The 16,991-nt window shown below is 40.9% G+C and overlaps 1 protein-coding gene across 8 annotated transcripts in view; it reads left to right on the top strand.

Annotated features, from left to right (window-relative positions):
* The window catches only part of TNRC6C (trinucleotide repeat containing adaptor 6C), a 264,335-nt gene that overhangs the window by 175,683 nt on the left and 71,661 nt on the right, over window positions 1-16,991 (top strand). For all 8 annotated transcript variants that reach the window (XM_050764151.1, XM_050764144.1, XM_050764143.1 and 5 more), the window contains one exon: window positions 9,287-9,613. In XM_050764151.1, coding sequence (XP_050620108.1) covers window positions 9,287-9,613 — 327 coding nt within the window. The remainder of the gene's footprint in view (window positions 1-9,286; window positions 9,614-16,991) is intronic.

The raw sequence follows: 16,991 nt of genomic DNA, 5'->3' as shown, positions 1-16,991 counted from the left end.
CATTCCCAGAATTTTAGACTTTGCTGACCATATGGAGTTTTTTCCCCATCCTTTAAAAATGTAAGGGGCATTCTTAGTTCACCTGCCAGTCCTGCCCTCCTCACATAACAGTTATTCAGGGTGGAAAGGGAAGACTGGTTAGGAATACTTTGACTCTTAAAAAATGAGGCTGCCTTAGATGTAAGATTGACTACACATAAGGCATCAGGCAGATAGCACACAGGAAACCATATTCCATATCCAAATGTCTCAGAATTTGGTGGTTTATATTGAAAAAAGGACTGATAACATTCATTTATGATTTGCTTCCTTCTTCCCTTCTGTAGCATGAATTCCTTTTCCTCTGAAGGTTTTGAAGCAAAACAACCCTGAATTTGTCCTTCAATCATTTAAGAAAGATTAGCAGCAGCATGGTGGAAGAGCATGGTCAGAGATGTGAGTTCTGGTCCCAATGGCAGCTGGGTCAGTCATCTCAGCCAGATCATCTCGGCTGCCTGCGTCTGCAGATGAGGGTGGGACTGGATGATTTCTGAGGTTCCCATCAGCTCAAATTCTTTGCTCCTGAGTCCTTGCCTAATTGTTTCCATCAGGTTTTGAGTTCTGGTGCATTTTCTTCATTTCCAGTCTTTTGAAAGGCAAAATGACAGGTAGAAGTACAAGTGCAGTTGGCACTCCTTATCTGTGGCTTCCGCATTCATGGATTTAACCAACTGTCAATCAAAAATATTTGAAATATAAATGGACAGTTGCATCTGTACTGAACATGTACAGACCTTTTTTTCTTGTCATTATTCCCTAAACAATACAGTATAACAGCTATTTATATAGCATGTAAATTACATTAGGTATTATAAGTAGAGATTATTTAAATATATAGGAGAGCTAGGCATGGTGGTATGCGCTGATAGTCCCAGCTATTTGGGAGGTTGAGGTGGGAGGAACACTTAAGCCCAGGAATTCAAGTCCAGCCCACCCTGGGCAACACAGTGAGACCCCATCTCTAAAAAAAAAAAAAGTTAAAAGCAACAAAAAGTATGTGGGAGGATGTGCGTAGGTTATATGCAAATAATAACCTGTTTTATATCAGGGACTTGAGCATCTGTGGATTTTGGCATCCAAGGGGGTTTCTGGAACCAATCCCTCTTGGATACTGAGGGATGACTGTACTTTGACTTTTATAGTAGCTAGCCATCCAATGTCAGTTATTTAGAAAAGAGAAACTGGGTTTTTCATCACAAAAATTTCTGTAGCTTGCTAATAGTTCTCTTTTTTTATTCTCCTCCTCCTCCTCCTCTTCTGCTGTTGCTGCTTTTGAATTTTGTAGTAAAAGAACCAATATTCCTAGCTTTCCAAGAAGCACTTGTTGAGTCTAGAATATAACTTTTGAGCTGGGCACAGTAGCTAACGCCTGTAATCCCAACACTTTGAGAGGCTGAGGTGGGTAGATTGAGTCCAGGAGTTCGACCAGCCTGGGAAACACGTCAAAAACCCACCTCTACTAAAGATACAAAAAATTAGTTGGACATGGTGATAGGCATCTGTCATCCTAGTCACTTGGGAGGCTGAGCTGGGAGGGTCACCTGAGCCTGGGAAGCCAAGGCTGCTGTGAGCTGTGATCATGCCACTGCACTTCAGCTTGGGCAACGAAAGTGAGACCCTGTCTCAAAAAACAAACAAAAAAGCCTGGCCGGGCACCGTGACTCACGCCTGTAATCCCAGCACTTTGAAAGGCCAAGGTGGGTGGATCACCTGAGGTCAGAAGTTCAAGACCATCCTGGCCAACATGGTAAAACCCCATCTCTACTAAAAATACAAAAATTAGCCAGGCATGGTGGTGCATGCCTGTAATCCCAGCTACTTGGGAGGCTGAGGCAGGAAGAATCACTTGAACCCGGGAGGCAGAGGTTGCAGTAAGCTGAGATTGTGCCACTGCACTCCAGCCTGAGCATCAAGAGCAAATAAAACTGTCTCAAAAAAAAAAGCAAAAACAAAAAAACCTTTTGAGGCAGATACATTAAAGTGTGTGAAAAAATAATTGCTAGTATGTTGAGTGTAATTTTAAAATACATTGAGTAGTTTTAAGTTTACCAGACAAATGTCTATGTATTGTGCTCTCAGTTTTATTTGGAAAGTTGCTATTGTGAAAGAGACAGCAAGTTTTCTTCTCTGTCGTGGGTTGTATTTCCATTTTTTATTAATAGGCTGTATTATTTAGAGCAATTTTAAGTTTACAAAACAATTGAGCTGAAAGTACAAAGTTCCCATGTATTCCCTCTCCTTCCCACCCCTAGTTTCCCATATTTGTGTGGAACATTTGATACAACTGATGTTCCAGTATTGATACTGTTTTTTGCTTTTTTGTTTTTTTGTTTTTTTGGTTTTTTTTAAAGGCATAGTCTTGTTCTGTTGCCCAGGCTGGAGTGCAATGGTGCGATCTCAGCTCACTGCAACCTCCGCCTCCCAGGTTCAAGGACTTTTCTGCCTCAGCCTCCTGAGTAGCTGGGATTACAGGTGTGTGCCATGACGCCCAGCTCATTTTTGTATTTTTAGTAGAGACAGGGTTCACCGTGTTAGCCAGTGTGGTCTCAAACTCCTGACCTCAGGTGATCCACCCACCGCGGCCTCCCAAAGTGCTGGGATTACAGGCATAAGCCACCACACCTGGCCAATACATTATTATTAACTAAATTCCACAGTTTACATTAGGGTTCACTATTTGTATTATACACTCCATGGGTTTTGACATGCACAATATTGTGTATCCATCATTGCAGTTTCCCTGCCCTAAAAATCCCCTGTGCTCCCCATAGTCATCCCCCACTCCCCTGGCAACCACTGATCTTTCCACCATCCCTGTACTGCCTTCTCCAAAATGTCACGTAGTTGGAATCATACGGTATCTACATACTGTGGATTTTCTACATACTGTACTTTTCTGATTGGCTTCTTGAACTTAACAATATGCATTTTTAGTTCCTCTATGCTTTCATGACTTGATAACTAATTTTTTTAAATCACATAATGTTCCATTGTCTGAATGCACCAGTTTATCCATTCACATACTGAAAAACATCTTGGTTGCTTCCAGTTTTTGACGGTTATGAATAAAGCTGCTATAAACATTTGTGTGCAGGTTTTTGTATGAATGTAAGTTTTCAACTCATTTGGGTAAATACCTCTTAGCTTTTCTGTTATTATAATTAGCTGAAGGTCACTATCAGGAAAATATATATCTATTTATATTTGAAGGCCCCTATACATTTAAGAATCAACTTCAACTTATAATAAATAGGTTCTGCACCTTTCTTTAAAAAGAAAAGATATAATGGATGTTCATTCCATATAAAGGTAAAGAACTTTAAAGTCTAAAGTAATTACAAAAAGTATTTCATGTCTATATCAAGGCCGGGGAAATAGGAGCAGAGACAGGCTGGACATAGGAAGGAGGAAATCTGTGGACCCTGAAATGCTAGCCATCACAAAATTAAAACTGCATGTCGTGTTCTCTGGGTTTCACTTAAACCATAGGCTTTCAGAATTAGAAGAAGCCTTAGGGTGTCAGCTAATCTAAACCTTTCATTTCCAGATGAGAAAACTGAAGTCTAGGGATATGAAAATTACTGGAAGTGAATCCAAGTTTTTGAGGTCTCTAGCCTTAGTGGTTTTTTATTTCATCAACTAATTTCTTTATATTATGTTGCTGTCTCTGTATTTTTTAAACTTTATATGTTTGAGAAAAACACTCCTTCAACATTTATGTAGCACTCACTGTTGTCAGGCACCATGCTGCCATAATTTACAGCCTAGAGAAGAAGACAGTCATTTAAAAAAGTAATATACACAATGCTGAGTGCTGTGCCAAATACCAGGTACTGTGGATGTTCAGTCAGAAGCACCTAGACTGGCTTAGGTGAGTCACAGGAGGTTTGGAGAGGAAGTGACATTTAGTCTGATATTTAAAGAACAATTAGGAATTGCCACATTTTTTTACTCTGACATTATCAATTGTATTATGCACTATTTTGTGTACCACTAAGAAAGAAAAAAATAGTTAAACTGATACATTCATTGTCAGTTATAACATGCATCCCAATTTCAGAAATGTTGAAATGTTAGGAAATGTGCCCTAGAATTGATGAAACGTGGTAGTTAGATGAAGAAGCAAGCAGCTCACAGGGGAGTTTAGCACTTGCTGAACCTCAAAGCTAAGTCTGGGGAACTGGGAGTCTTACTGCTCAGGACCTCGTGGACCTTGCAGAGAGTTTGGATTTTATTCTGAGAACGTTACAAGACCTCAGAGTTTTAAACCAGGGAAGAAATCTGCATTTCAGAAGGATCACAGTGGCTGCAGTATAGATGGTGGATTAGAAAGTCTCTTATAGTATTGTAGCTAAGAGATGAGGGTGCCCAGGTTCTGATGGTGACAGTTGGAATGAAAATAGATGGATGAAACTGAGTGATATTTGAGGGTGGAGGGTATTTAGGAGCTATTAATATAAATGACAAGGTTTGGTGATTGATGAGATGTAGGAGAGATTGAAATATTCAGAAGGGCGAGGCAAGAAAGCTGATGAGAATATGGGACATGTTGATTTTGAACTGTATCAAGTATAAAAGAGTGGACAACAAAGCCATAAAAGGAAACCTGCCAAGGGGGACGGGAAATACAGCATGGAGGAGTAGACAGGCAAGAAGGCAGGAGTGGTCATCGCTGATAAAGACAGCTCGGGGGTCTTTTGGTCTAAAGACTGAGGGGTCAAAAGATAACATGGCCTTGGATTTTAGCAGCAAGGAAGAAATTATGGCCTTGGGTAGTCAGTTTCCATGAAGGTTTGCAGGAGGACAGGAGAGAGTGGGAGGAGCTGGAGGAGAATGTGGAGTCCAGGAGAAAGGTGATTGTTGCCATTTGTGAAGAGATTAAAGATTTGAACGTGTTCAAATGATAATGAGAAGGAGCTAATTACAGTAGCCAGACAGTCCCTGGGCCAGTTACAGGCTGGAAATGCAATTTCTTTCACTCTGCACACAAACACAGCAACCCTCTTCTTTTTTATATTCGGTTCCCTCATTAAAACTCTGGCTAGAAAAAAAATAGAGAAATATTTGTAAAGCAAGGAATTGATCCAAGACCCAATCTTATATTTTGGGCCTTCATATCTACTTTGGAGAGAGTTGTGAGTTGAAGACCCAGGACACGCAAAGTCCCTAAGATAGGATCCAGAGGTTTGGAGGGTGCCCCCTTGCATTGCCTCTTTGACCCCATTGATTGTGAGACATATCGGTATTGCACATACCATTAAGAAAGGAAAATATGCTGCCTGTGCACTGACATGTCATCCATTATAAGACACATCCCAATGTAAGTGATGGTAACCTGTGAAGGGATGTGCGTCTTCGAGTTGATGGAATACAGTATTAGCCTTAGATAGGAGTAACAGATGTGGGACAAAGAACAGGGTGACACTCATGTATCTGTAGTGACAGAAACTTGAAGTTTTTACTTGATGGCTTTTATTTATTCTGTAGAGTAGTCAAGTTCATTTTCTGGAGATGGGGAGAAGTGGGAACAAGGAGGTAAAGGCATTAGGAGTTCAGGAGTGGAAGATCTTTAAATGAATTGTTGACAGCACTGGAACAAGGCAGACCCAGGAAGTTGCAGGATTGACAGGAAGCAATGAGGGCGTTCTGAGGCCGGGACCATGCATTCAGGGACCATGCATTCATAGTGGTACCAAACTGCATGTCACATGATTTTCTTGAGAGCTACTTAGCAACCTGAGTCAGGAAGTAAGGAGAGTAGACAGTGGGTTCATCCAGGACTAAGGACTTGCCAAGCATTGGTGACAGCTAGACAGTGAGGCAAAGACCTGGAGGATACTGGCAGTGTAGACATTGTAGTGTTCACATGGTAGATGGTCAATTCCACGTTGAGAGACAAAAACTGCAGGTAGACTGGAGCTGGCAATGTAAAGGAAAACAGTACCGTATCATGAACCACCCCCCATTGTTGACTTAAAATATTTTTTATTGTTTCTTCTACATAAAAGGTATGTACAGAACTAGGTATAAACTCATTTTGTACATAGCTTTTTTCAACTATCAAACCAGTGGTGTTTACAAATTGAGTAGAAAACCAAAAGTGTTTTCAAATAACAAGATAAATGTAATGACCTGGATAATGATGTTTTGTGTACAAGATGAGGTGGGACTCTGATTATTGAGGCGCAAGACTCTTTTGCACTTTACATGTCGGCGTGCAGAGTTACTACTCGAATCACTGTTTGCATTTGGCATGCTTATTAGTAAACTCTATTATTAGGTTATGACCCAACTCTTCTGCTCCTTTTTTAAAATTTAAATTACTATGAAATCTTTGTTTATGCAACTTTAATATGATTTTGGACCTTCACTTAATGCAAATTCATTATTCGCACAGTAGGCCCAACTGCATTCAGTAAATCTGGCAGAGTGTGGCGGTGCTACAGATGCCAGACCACAGTTGCTGACACTGAAATTCAGTGGTACAATCATACCTTGCTTGACAGAGAGACACGTTCTGAGAAATGCATCGTTAGGCTGTTTTGTCACTGTGCAAACCTCGATGGTATAGGTTGCTACTCACCTACGCCAGGTGGTAGAACCTTTCGCTCCTAGGCTGCAAGCCTCTACAGCATATTACTATACTGAATACTGTAGGCAGTTGCAACACAATGGTAAGTATTTATGTTATCTAAACATAGGAAAGGGACAAGAAAAATACGCTATTAAGAATTTTAAAAAGGTACACCTGTATAGGGCAGTTAACTATGAATGGAGCTTGCAGGACTGAAGTTGCTCTGAGGAGTCAGTGAGTGGTGAGTGAATGTGAAGGCCTAGGACATGACTATACACTTAGGCCACACTAAACTTATTTTTAAAACTTTTTTTTTCAGGAATACAGCTTTTTAATTTTTTTTAAGTTTTTTTTACTCTTTCATAATAATACTTAGCTTAAAAGATACATTGTACAGCTGTACAAAGAATATTTTTCTTTATATCCTTATTCTCTAAGTCTTTTCTGTGTTTAATTTTTTTTTTTTAAACTTTTAAACTTGTTAAAAACCTAGACACAAACACACACACAAGCCAAGGCCTACACGGGTCAGAATCATCAGTATCACTGTCTTCCACCTCCACATCTTGTCCCACTGGAAGATAACATGCGTGGAACTTTCATCTCCTCTGATAACAATGACTTCTGGATATCTCCCGAAGGACCTGCCTTAGGCTGTTTTACAGTTAACTGTTGTTCATGGTGGTTTGTTTTTTGTTTTGTTTTTTTTTTTGTAGAAGCAATACACTCTAAAATAATGACAAAAGGCATAGTAAATACATAAACCAGTAACATAGTTATTCTGAACCATTATGTACTACTGTACATAATTACTACTGTACATAATGTATGTGCTAGACTTTTTTTTTTTTTTTTTTTAAGACAGTCTCGCTCTGTCGCCCAGGCTGGAGTGCAGTGGCGCAATCTCAGCTCACTGCAGCCTCCACCTCCCGGGTTCAAGCAGTTCTCCTGCCTCAGCCTCCTGAATAGCTGGGATTACAGGCACGTGCCACCACACCTGGCTTGTGTGTGTGTGTGTGTGTGTGTGTGTGTGTGTGTGTGTGTTTAGTAGAGAGGGTTTCGCCATTTTGGCCAGGCTGGTCTCAGGCGCTTGACCTCAGGTAATTCGCCCACCTTGGCCTCCCTAGACTTTTTATATGACTGGCAGCACAGTAGGTTTGTTACCACCAGCATCACCACAAACACATGAGTAATGTGTTATACTACGACATTGCAACATCTGTGTCACCAAACAATAGGAATTTTTCAATTCCATTATAATCTTACGGGACCACTGTCATATATGAAGTCAGTTGCTGACTAAAACGTCATTATTTAGCTTTAATTATTCAGATAACCCAGAATGCACCAATATATGTTCTATACATTATCATCAGAGTTAAAACAAAAATACATATAAATTCATGGACACTTGAAGATTCTTTCGTTTTATAAATATTGAACAAGAGCAGTGGTTCTCATAGAGAGGTGCAAGAACCGGCAGCATCAACATCGTCTCAGTAATTGTTAGAAATGCAAATTCTGGCCAGGCATGGTGACTCCCACCCATAATCCCAGCACTTGAGGAGGCTGAAGCGGGCGGATCACTTGAGGTCAGGAGTTCGAGACCAGCCTGGCCAACATGATGAAACCCCATCGCTACTAAAAATATAAAAAGTAGCTGGGCTTGGTGGCCTGTACCTGTAATTCCAGCTACTCTGGAGGCTGAAGCAGGAGAATCACTTGAATCTGGGAGGTGGAGGTTGCACTGAGCTAAGATGGCGCCACACTGCACTCCAACCTGGGTGACAGAGTGAGACACCATCTGACGCTAAAAAAAAAAAGCAAATTCCCAGTTTCTCCTTGCTTTTTGATACTGAATCAGAAAGTCTGGAGGTGGGCACCAGGTGTCTAGGCTCACATAAGCCCTCTAGGTGATTGTGATGCAAACCAAGTGTGAGAACTGCTGCTCCAGTCTTACTGTATCACCTTGATTTTGCAGATGAGGAAACCAAGGCCCAAGAATAGCTGGCTCAAATGCTCAAGATTGGTTTGTGTGTAGCAAAACTAGGTCTCAAACTAGAAACTCTAGACTTCAGTCCAGCTCTGTTTCCAAAACTTGGAATTCTAGACTTCAGTCCAGCTCTGTTTCCAAAACTTGGAACTCTAGACTTCAGTCCAGATCTGTTTCCAAAACTAGGAACTCTAGACTTCAGTCCAGCTCTGTTCCCAAAACTAGGAACTGTAGACTTCAGTCCAGTTCTGTTCCCAAAACTAGGAACTCTAGACTTCAGTCCAGCTCTGTTCCCAAAATTAGGAACTCTAGACTTCAGTCCAGCTCTGTTCCCAAAACTAGGAACTCTAGACTTCAGTCCAGCTCTGTTCCCAAAACTAGGAACTCTAGACTCAGTCCACCTCTGTTTCCAAAACTTGGAACTCTAGACTTCAGTCCAGCTGTTTCCAAAACTAGGAACTCTAGACTTCAGTCCAGTTCTGTTTCCAAAACTAGGAACTCTAGACTTCAGTCCAGCTCTGTTTCCAAAACTAGGAACTCTAGACTTCAGTCCAGTTCTGTTTCCAGAGCACTGCATTGTCATTTTTTCTCAGTGTTTGGTTATGGTTTCTTTGGTCTGGGTTGGGTTTTAAGGGGGTCTAGCTAAAGTTTTGGGTTCTTTTGCCTTTTGCTCATTTTAGTGCCAGAACCTACTAAGACCTGTTCAAGCCAGCCCCAACCTGCCGGTACCAGTACCAGTACTTCCACCAGCACTATCTCCAGCAGCAACAATGGCAAACGTTCATGTGCCGGTGGCCAGCAGCCAGCTGCATCCCGTTACCTGCCTCGTGAGGTGCCTCCACGCTTCCGCCAGCAAGAACAGAAGCAGCTATTAAAGAGAGGCCAGCCATTGCCTACGGGGACTCTAACCAGTGTGAGCCCAACCCAGGGTGCTGGGCCTGCAGGGGTAAGCCCACCTCCCCTACCTGGAGCCGGAACACAGCATCATCCCAGTAAGCTCCAACCAGGTAAAAACCACATAAGATGAGACATTCATTTTGATCTGAAAACTGTTTGCTATTTTCAGCTTTGCTGCTGAACAATAGAAATGACATATTTTGGTCCATACTCACTACATACACAGAGACAGACAAATTCATTTCAAGTGGGTTTTAAAATTTAATTGTGTTTTCCCTCTGTTTATTTACATTATTGCTCATGAGTTTGCAGATGGCATGAGCTACTTCAGCTGAGCTTATTTTTCATCAGAAACTAAAGGTCTGTACATTAGTTAATACGAACCCATCAAGGCAGATACTTTAGAACCCAGCAGTGAAAACTTTTCAGTAAAACCTTTTTCTCTCAATTTCCTAGTCTGTCTTATGAGTGCACACAAGCATTTTTTGCAGGGACTGATCCTTCCACTAAGTGTTTCTAACTGTAACTTAGTCACACACATTGAGCCAAGCCTGTCTGATGTCTCCTCATCCTAAGCCCCGCTTCTTGTTGCTTCCTTGCCTGTAACTAGTTGTTAGCTTTGTTTTGGCTTCTAAGAAAAATCACCACTTGTTTATTTGCTTTCCAGCTGCCAAAATGTAGATGTCTCTCATTTCATGTCAGCTTCTTTTCCAATCTCCTTGACTTGATGGATTTGTACTTTTGAAAAATTCATGTACTGTAGTTTTAAGGAATTTTTGGAAGAGAACGAAGTATTTGTGGTCAACTGCCATGTTCTCTGTTAGATTCTTCAATTTTTCGGTTTCAAGTAACAACTAATAATTGGTGCTGTTTCTAGAATGGAAACTTACCTGCTCATGGTTGTGAAATTAAGGTCTGTAATTAGATATGCAAGGAGGCTTCTTAGATTGGAATTTAAAAGAAACATGTCACAAGTCATATTCTTGTTTTCTTTCATGTGTTGCTTTTTAATATGGGGACTGATTCTAGCATGACCTAAAAGTATTTATAGCAATGTTTTTCAGAACTATGACTTTGGAGTATAGTCAGAACTAATATTTTTAGACAACTTTACCAAGTCTCTTCAAATAGCCTTGACTTTCATCTGCTAACCACTTTGTAGAGGGGATATAGGTCAATGATTGTCACCAAAAAGCAAGGCAGAAAAGATAAAATATATTCACTGACCAAGAGTATAGTCTCATCTATTTAGTTGCCAACCGTTTACAATCAAACGTGCTACTTTCCCAATATGGTCCTTGGGAAAATCTTAACAGAGAAAAGGATTCTATAGTTAGACCTAAATAGCTTGGTGTGTTAATTTAAGGGGCTTATTTTGAAAAACTGAATAAGAAATGTAACAGCCCTGCCTGTTCTGGTTGTATCTGGTTGTGATGTGATTGGTTGACAGTATTGCATCAGTGTTCTCATCAAATGCTGCTGGTGCAGAATGTTACTGGTATCTTTTTAGGTAAGTAGAAAATAAGCAATTAAGTCAACAAAACCTTGCTATGATAATATTCTTTCATTAAATATTTGTCTCTGTAAATATGATAACATTATCCAAGAAAATATTCCTAGTTCATAATCCTTCTAAAATATATATTGTAGGCTGGGCACGGTGGCTCATGCCTGTAATCCCAGCACTTTGGGAAGCCAAGGTGGGTGGATCACCTGAGGTCGAGAGTTTGTGACCAGCCTGACCAACATGGAGAAACCCAGTCTGTACTAAAAATACCAAATTAGCTGGGCGTGTTGGTGCATGCCTGTAATCCCACCTGCTCGGGAGGCTGAGGCAGGAGAATTGCTTGAACCTGGGAGGTGGAGGTTGCGGCGAGCAGAAATTGCGCCATTGCACTCCAGCCTGGGCGACAAGAGCAAAACTCCATTTCAAAAAAAGGTGTGTGTGTGTGTGTGTGTATATATATATTTTTATATACTATATATCTATCTATGCTATATATGTATATTTATATATAGTATAAAATATATTTTTTTATATACTATATATACTATATATGCATATTTATATACAATATATAGAAGAACATAAATCATTTTATGGATTAAAAACGTCTCAAAAAATTGATCAGTCTTTGTAGTGAGCACAAAATAAGAAATTCATTCTTGACTCCCAAACAAAAATCTTCATTTTATACCGATTTCATCTCTTCCTTAACAGTCTCTGGTATCAGAGCCAGATGCATCTTTCTAACTCATCACCTTCATTGATGAGGGGCCCCCTCACAAATCTGCCCTGGTCACCTAGTTACTAATGTACTCTCCATTTTTCTGTCTGGCTGTGAAGGCCCTTCATAGCTGAGTCTCCCCATCATTTTTCCCTTCTACTTTCTATGGCCTACTTCCTCTTTTTTTCCTTTTTTTTTTTTGAGACTGACTTTCTCTCTTGTTGCCCAGGCTGAAATGCAATGGCACAGTCTTGGCTCACCGCAACCTCTGCCTCCCGGGTTCAAGTGATTCTCCTGCCTGGCTCAGCCTCCTGAGTAGCTGGGATTACAGGCGACTGCCACCATGCATGACTAATTTTGTGTTTTTAGTAGAGAAGAGGTTTCACCATGTTGGTCAGGATAGTCTCAAACTCCTACCCCAGGTGATCCACCTGCCTCAGCCTCCAAAAGTGCTGGGATTCCAGGCATGAGCCACCGTGCCTGGTCTCCATGGCCTACTTTCTATTATGATTGGGATTGCTTTCTTACTGTCTCACAAGTGTGCCATGATCGCTGTCAAGTCCCCTCCCCCTATGCACACATGCTTAATTGCCCCTCCCACCCCCGCTTTCCTTCCAGTTCATTGTCACCCCGCGTACCCCTGAGGCTTCCCCAAGCAGCTCTGTCTCCATTCTATTCTTACAGATGTAATATGCCTATTTTGTAACACACACCTTTACACTTACTGTATACTATATATCCTATATTTTTTGCTGATTAGGTCATAAAAGTCTTGCCTTTCAACTAAGTTGAAAATATCCTATGAAGACAATGTTTGAGGTCGGGCGCGGTGGCTGACACCTGTATTGCCAGCACTTTGAAGTCCTGGGCGGGTGAATTGCTAGAGCTCAGGAGTTCGAGACCAGCCTGGGTAACATAGCAAAACCCAATTAGCCAGACGTGGTGACATGTGCCTGTGGTCCCAGCTACTCAAGAAGCTGAGGTGGGACAGTCGCTTGAGCCTGGGAGTTGGGGGTTGCAGTGAGCCAAGATCGAGTCTCCAGCCTGGGCAACAGGAAAAAATAAATAATGTCTCTGAGCTTTCTATGATTAAGCAGAATGGGAAAATCTCTGAACCATAGGTGAGGACTTGGAAACTAGAACTTATTATGCCACCAACTAGTACTTCCATTTCTCATCTAAAATGAGAAGTTTGAACCTCTCATGACCTCTAATCTCTAAGGTCCCTGCCCTTAAATTTCTGACTCGGACACTATTCCAATGACTTCGTTTGATTTTGTCAGTGGAAGGCCTTTCTGAAACACCATCCCATGTTGTTATGGTGTTGGCACAGGGATTGTAGGTGAGCATCAGCGTGCATGGAGGCAGTGTGGCAAAGTGGTCAAGAGACAGGCCCAATTCACTTTCCAGACCCACCACCTCCTGTGCGACCTTGACCAAATCACGTTCACTCCCTGCATTTTCGACTCATCTTTGAAATGAAGAGATTCCTAATTTTAAAGATGAGGTATTTATTTCATATTCAGCACAAGGCCTTGCTTATAATAAGTGTTGAGTAATGCAGGTGATAGTTGTTAATGTGAGACTTTGAAATATACAACAAATATGTACCCGTCTTTGAAACACCATTGTGAAGCAGAGTGTTTACAAATCCCAGTTACCTGACAAGCTGAGGGAGAAAGATCACTTTAGCCCAGGAGTTTAAGACCAGCATGGACAACATAGCAAGACCTGTTTCAAAAAAATACTCAAATTTTTTAACTGACTAAATTTGAAAACAGTGCAGTAAAGCTTTCTCATCACTCTGTGATTTGTGTATATTTTGAAATTTCACTTGTGTGTCCTAGAGTTCTCTTTTTCATATTACAGTTGTTTAATGAATTCATATCCAGGTGAAATTGTATTAGTGTATTCCTGAGGAGTAACCAGATTTCTGGTTGCAGTGAAAGTATTTTTAGATACAGTTTGAAATAAAAGCTCTTAAAATTTTCTTAAAAGTAATACATAGATTTTCGTTGTACTTGTATCTGTCACTTTAATGCAGAAGTGACTCCTACAGTCACTTCTACATTAAAACAAAAAATAGAGTTTTATTCGTGATTACATTGCTCTAACTTGTAAGGTTAAATTAAAAAGAAGTACAGAAGTACAAATGCTGGGTCAGTAGAACTAAGGTTGAATTAACCAAGCAGGGGGCAGGTGAGGAATCCTTAGGAATTTAACAGCACACCATTTCTAATGAAAAGCAAAGCTGAAAGTTCTTTCAGCTTAGCACATGGATTTCTGTGTTTTTCCCAGGTGTGTTAGTATGTAAGCTCTTTGTGTCTTCCCCCCAAGTTTTAGTGTGCTTAGCAAAAACTAAAGAAGGTGAAGTATTCGTGGAAGGAATCGATGGAGTTCAAGTCACCTTTGTCATAGCTTTAAAAAGTTGCACAGTGAAGATTTGTGGGCATCCTCGTTTCCCCATAACTGAGTATTTGACCAGTTGCCTGCTGCTTTCCCGTGGAAGTAATGTTATAGTCCCGTACTGTACTAATGGAAAACTTACGTGTCCATTGCAATAAACAGAGAGGATTTATGGATAAAATTAAGCAATAGAGGAGCAGAAATGGGAACATTTTTAAAGAGTTAAAAATGGAATTTGTAGCATTTTTAGCTGTGTAAGTATAGATAAAATTTATATACTATTACAGTACAAGGCAACTGGTGAAATTAGAAAAGAGACTTACATAGGCCAGGTGCGGTGGCTCACGCCTGTAGTCCCCACACTTTGAGAGGCCGAGGCGGGTGGATTAGCTGGGTGTGGTGGCAGGCGCCTGTAACCCCAGCTACTCGGGAGGCTGAGGCAAGAGAATCACTTGAATCTGGGAGGCAGAGGTTGCAGTGAGCTGAGATCGTGCCACTGTACTCCAGCCTGGGCAACAGAGCAAGATTCCATAAAATAAAAAAAAAAAAAAAAGAAAAGAGACTTAGTCTGACAGTTATTTATTTCATTGTTCTTTTTCTTTATATAGCACATGCTTCCTAACAGGATGTAAATTAGTAGATTCATCTGGCTCTTGCAATACTTTGTCATAATTCACCTTTTGATTTACATTAATCTGCAAGCTTGTTTCTTTAGAAAATTGCAACCACATGTTGTGCCACTTCTTAGACAAACTAGTGTACTAGCTTCACACTCTTTCACTCTTTTTCCTTTTCTTCCTATGTGAGAATGTTCAGGTAGCAGTGCCACACTTGGCTTGCACAGCTCTGAGAAGGGAGGAAGATGCTAGCCTTTCAGAACTGTGGTTTTGTCCTGTGTGTCATCTTTTGTTCATTGAGCAGAATATTTGTTGAATGCCTACCAAACATCACATACCCGGCACAGGGGATGCACAATTCATGAGTGAAGTGTTTTGGAATAACCAATAAGTAAGCCACTTCCAGGTGTTGTAACAGAGGTAAGGATAGAGTGCCACGTGGAAAGGACAACTAACCCAAACTACGGATAGGGGACTGCAAGGAAGTCTTTCTGATGGAGGTGATACGAGCGGAGTTTCAAGTTAGCTGTGCCGGGCAAAGAAGTTGAAAGAGCGTTGCAGGTGGAGTGACCTGCATGCACGAAAAGCGCAGACCCACAATTGTAAAGCCTCTCAGTAACTGCTGCAGGCTCATTGTGGCGGGGGGGCAGCGGGAAGATCTAAGGCTCGAAAAGTAGGCTGTTGGTATTACTAAGTAGTAGTAATAAACCAGCATAAAAGCTTCTTTTGGTAATAGAGCCAAATTAAATTCAGATTTAAAGCTCTTCCAACAAGTTGCTTTTGGAACTTGATAGACTAATTCTGAAGTTCATTTAGAAGAGCGAATGTACGTGAATAGAAGAGCCAAAAAACTGAAAAAGCATAATGAGCTATCACTGGGAGCTGTGATCCTTGAGTAATTTTAACAGTGTGTTTCTAGGGCAGGAGTAAACACAGATCCAGGAACTACGATATAAAGAGAGCAGGGGGAAAAACAGATGTATACACGGAGAGTTGCAGATCACTGAGAAAATAGTGATTCAGATCAATATTGAGTGCTGGAAAGCCATATGCAAGACAAATATAAGAACTACAGAAAGATGACCTAAGAGTATTTTCTAAATATTGGGATAAAATGTTAATCATAAGCCATGAAAAGAAAGACTGACAGATTTGAGGGTATACAAATTTAAAATTTTTGTACACAAATATGAATAAAATCTGAGAGGACATGTTTACAGTGTAAATAGCAAAAGGTAAATATCTCAAAAATACCAAGCATTCCAACAAATCAAAAGAAAAACAGTCCAATACAAGAATGGGCAAAGAATGTGAACAGGCAGATCATAGAACTACCACAAATGGGTCCTAAGTATGTTGAAAGTATTCCCTTGTGGCTGGGCGCAGTGGCTCACGCCTTGTAATCCCAGCACTTTAGGAGGTTGAGGTGGGTCGATCACGAGGTCAGGAGATCGAGACCATCCTGGCTAACACGGTGAAACCCGTCTCTAATAAAAATACAAAAAATTAGCCGGACGTGGTGGTGGGCGCCTGTAGTCCCAGATACTTGGGAGTCTGAGGCAGGAGAATGGTGTGAACCTGGGAGGCAGAGCTTGCAGCAAGCCGAGATCGCACCACTGCACTCCAGCCTGGGCGACAGAGCGAGACTCTGTCTCAAAAAAATAAAAATAAAAAAAGTATTTCCTTGTCATCAGGGAAAAGATAAATAGAAACAGCATTTGATAGACCACTTTCACTTACCAAATTGTCAAAACTTTAAATCTTGTTAATATCCCTCTATTGCAATAACACAGTACTATGGATTGAGTGCTTACCATTTGCAAGGTCCAATTGCTTTACACATATTAACTCACTTAATCTTCTCAAGACCCTGTAACCACCACAGACGATCAGCAAGAGTGTGGGAAAAGGCGACACTGGTGTGCTGTTGGTCGGAATGTAAGTAGGCATTTGGCAGGATTTATCAAAATGTTGGGTAATATGACCTAGCTGCTCAGATACAGGAATACATCCTGCAGACGCCTATAGCACAGCTCTTTACTGACGACTGAATGCTCTGTGGTTGTTCTCTGCCCAGGGGCATGAATTAATGACAGGCAAGTTGGAACGTGTCAAGACGCAGTAGGGACAAAAACAGAGTTGACTGTATTTTTTACAGAACAGGCAACAGGTGTAGATAGCATTAGTCTTCCAGTGACCAGGAATCTCACTGTATCCTGTGACAATAAAGAGCAGCC

This window comes from Macaca thibetana, chromosome 16 (genome assembly GCF_024542745.1).
Source record: "Macaca thibetana thibetana isolate TM-01 chromosome 16, ASM2454274v1, whole genome shotgun sequence".
NCBI classification, from domain to species: domain Eukaryota; kingdom Metazoa; phylum Chordata; class Mammalia; order Primates; family Cercopithecidae; genus Macaca; species Macaca thibetana.
This window is presented reverse-complemented; position numbering and strand designations above follow the sequence as displayed.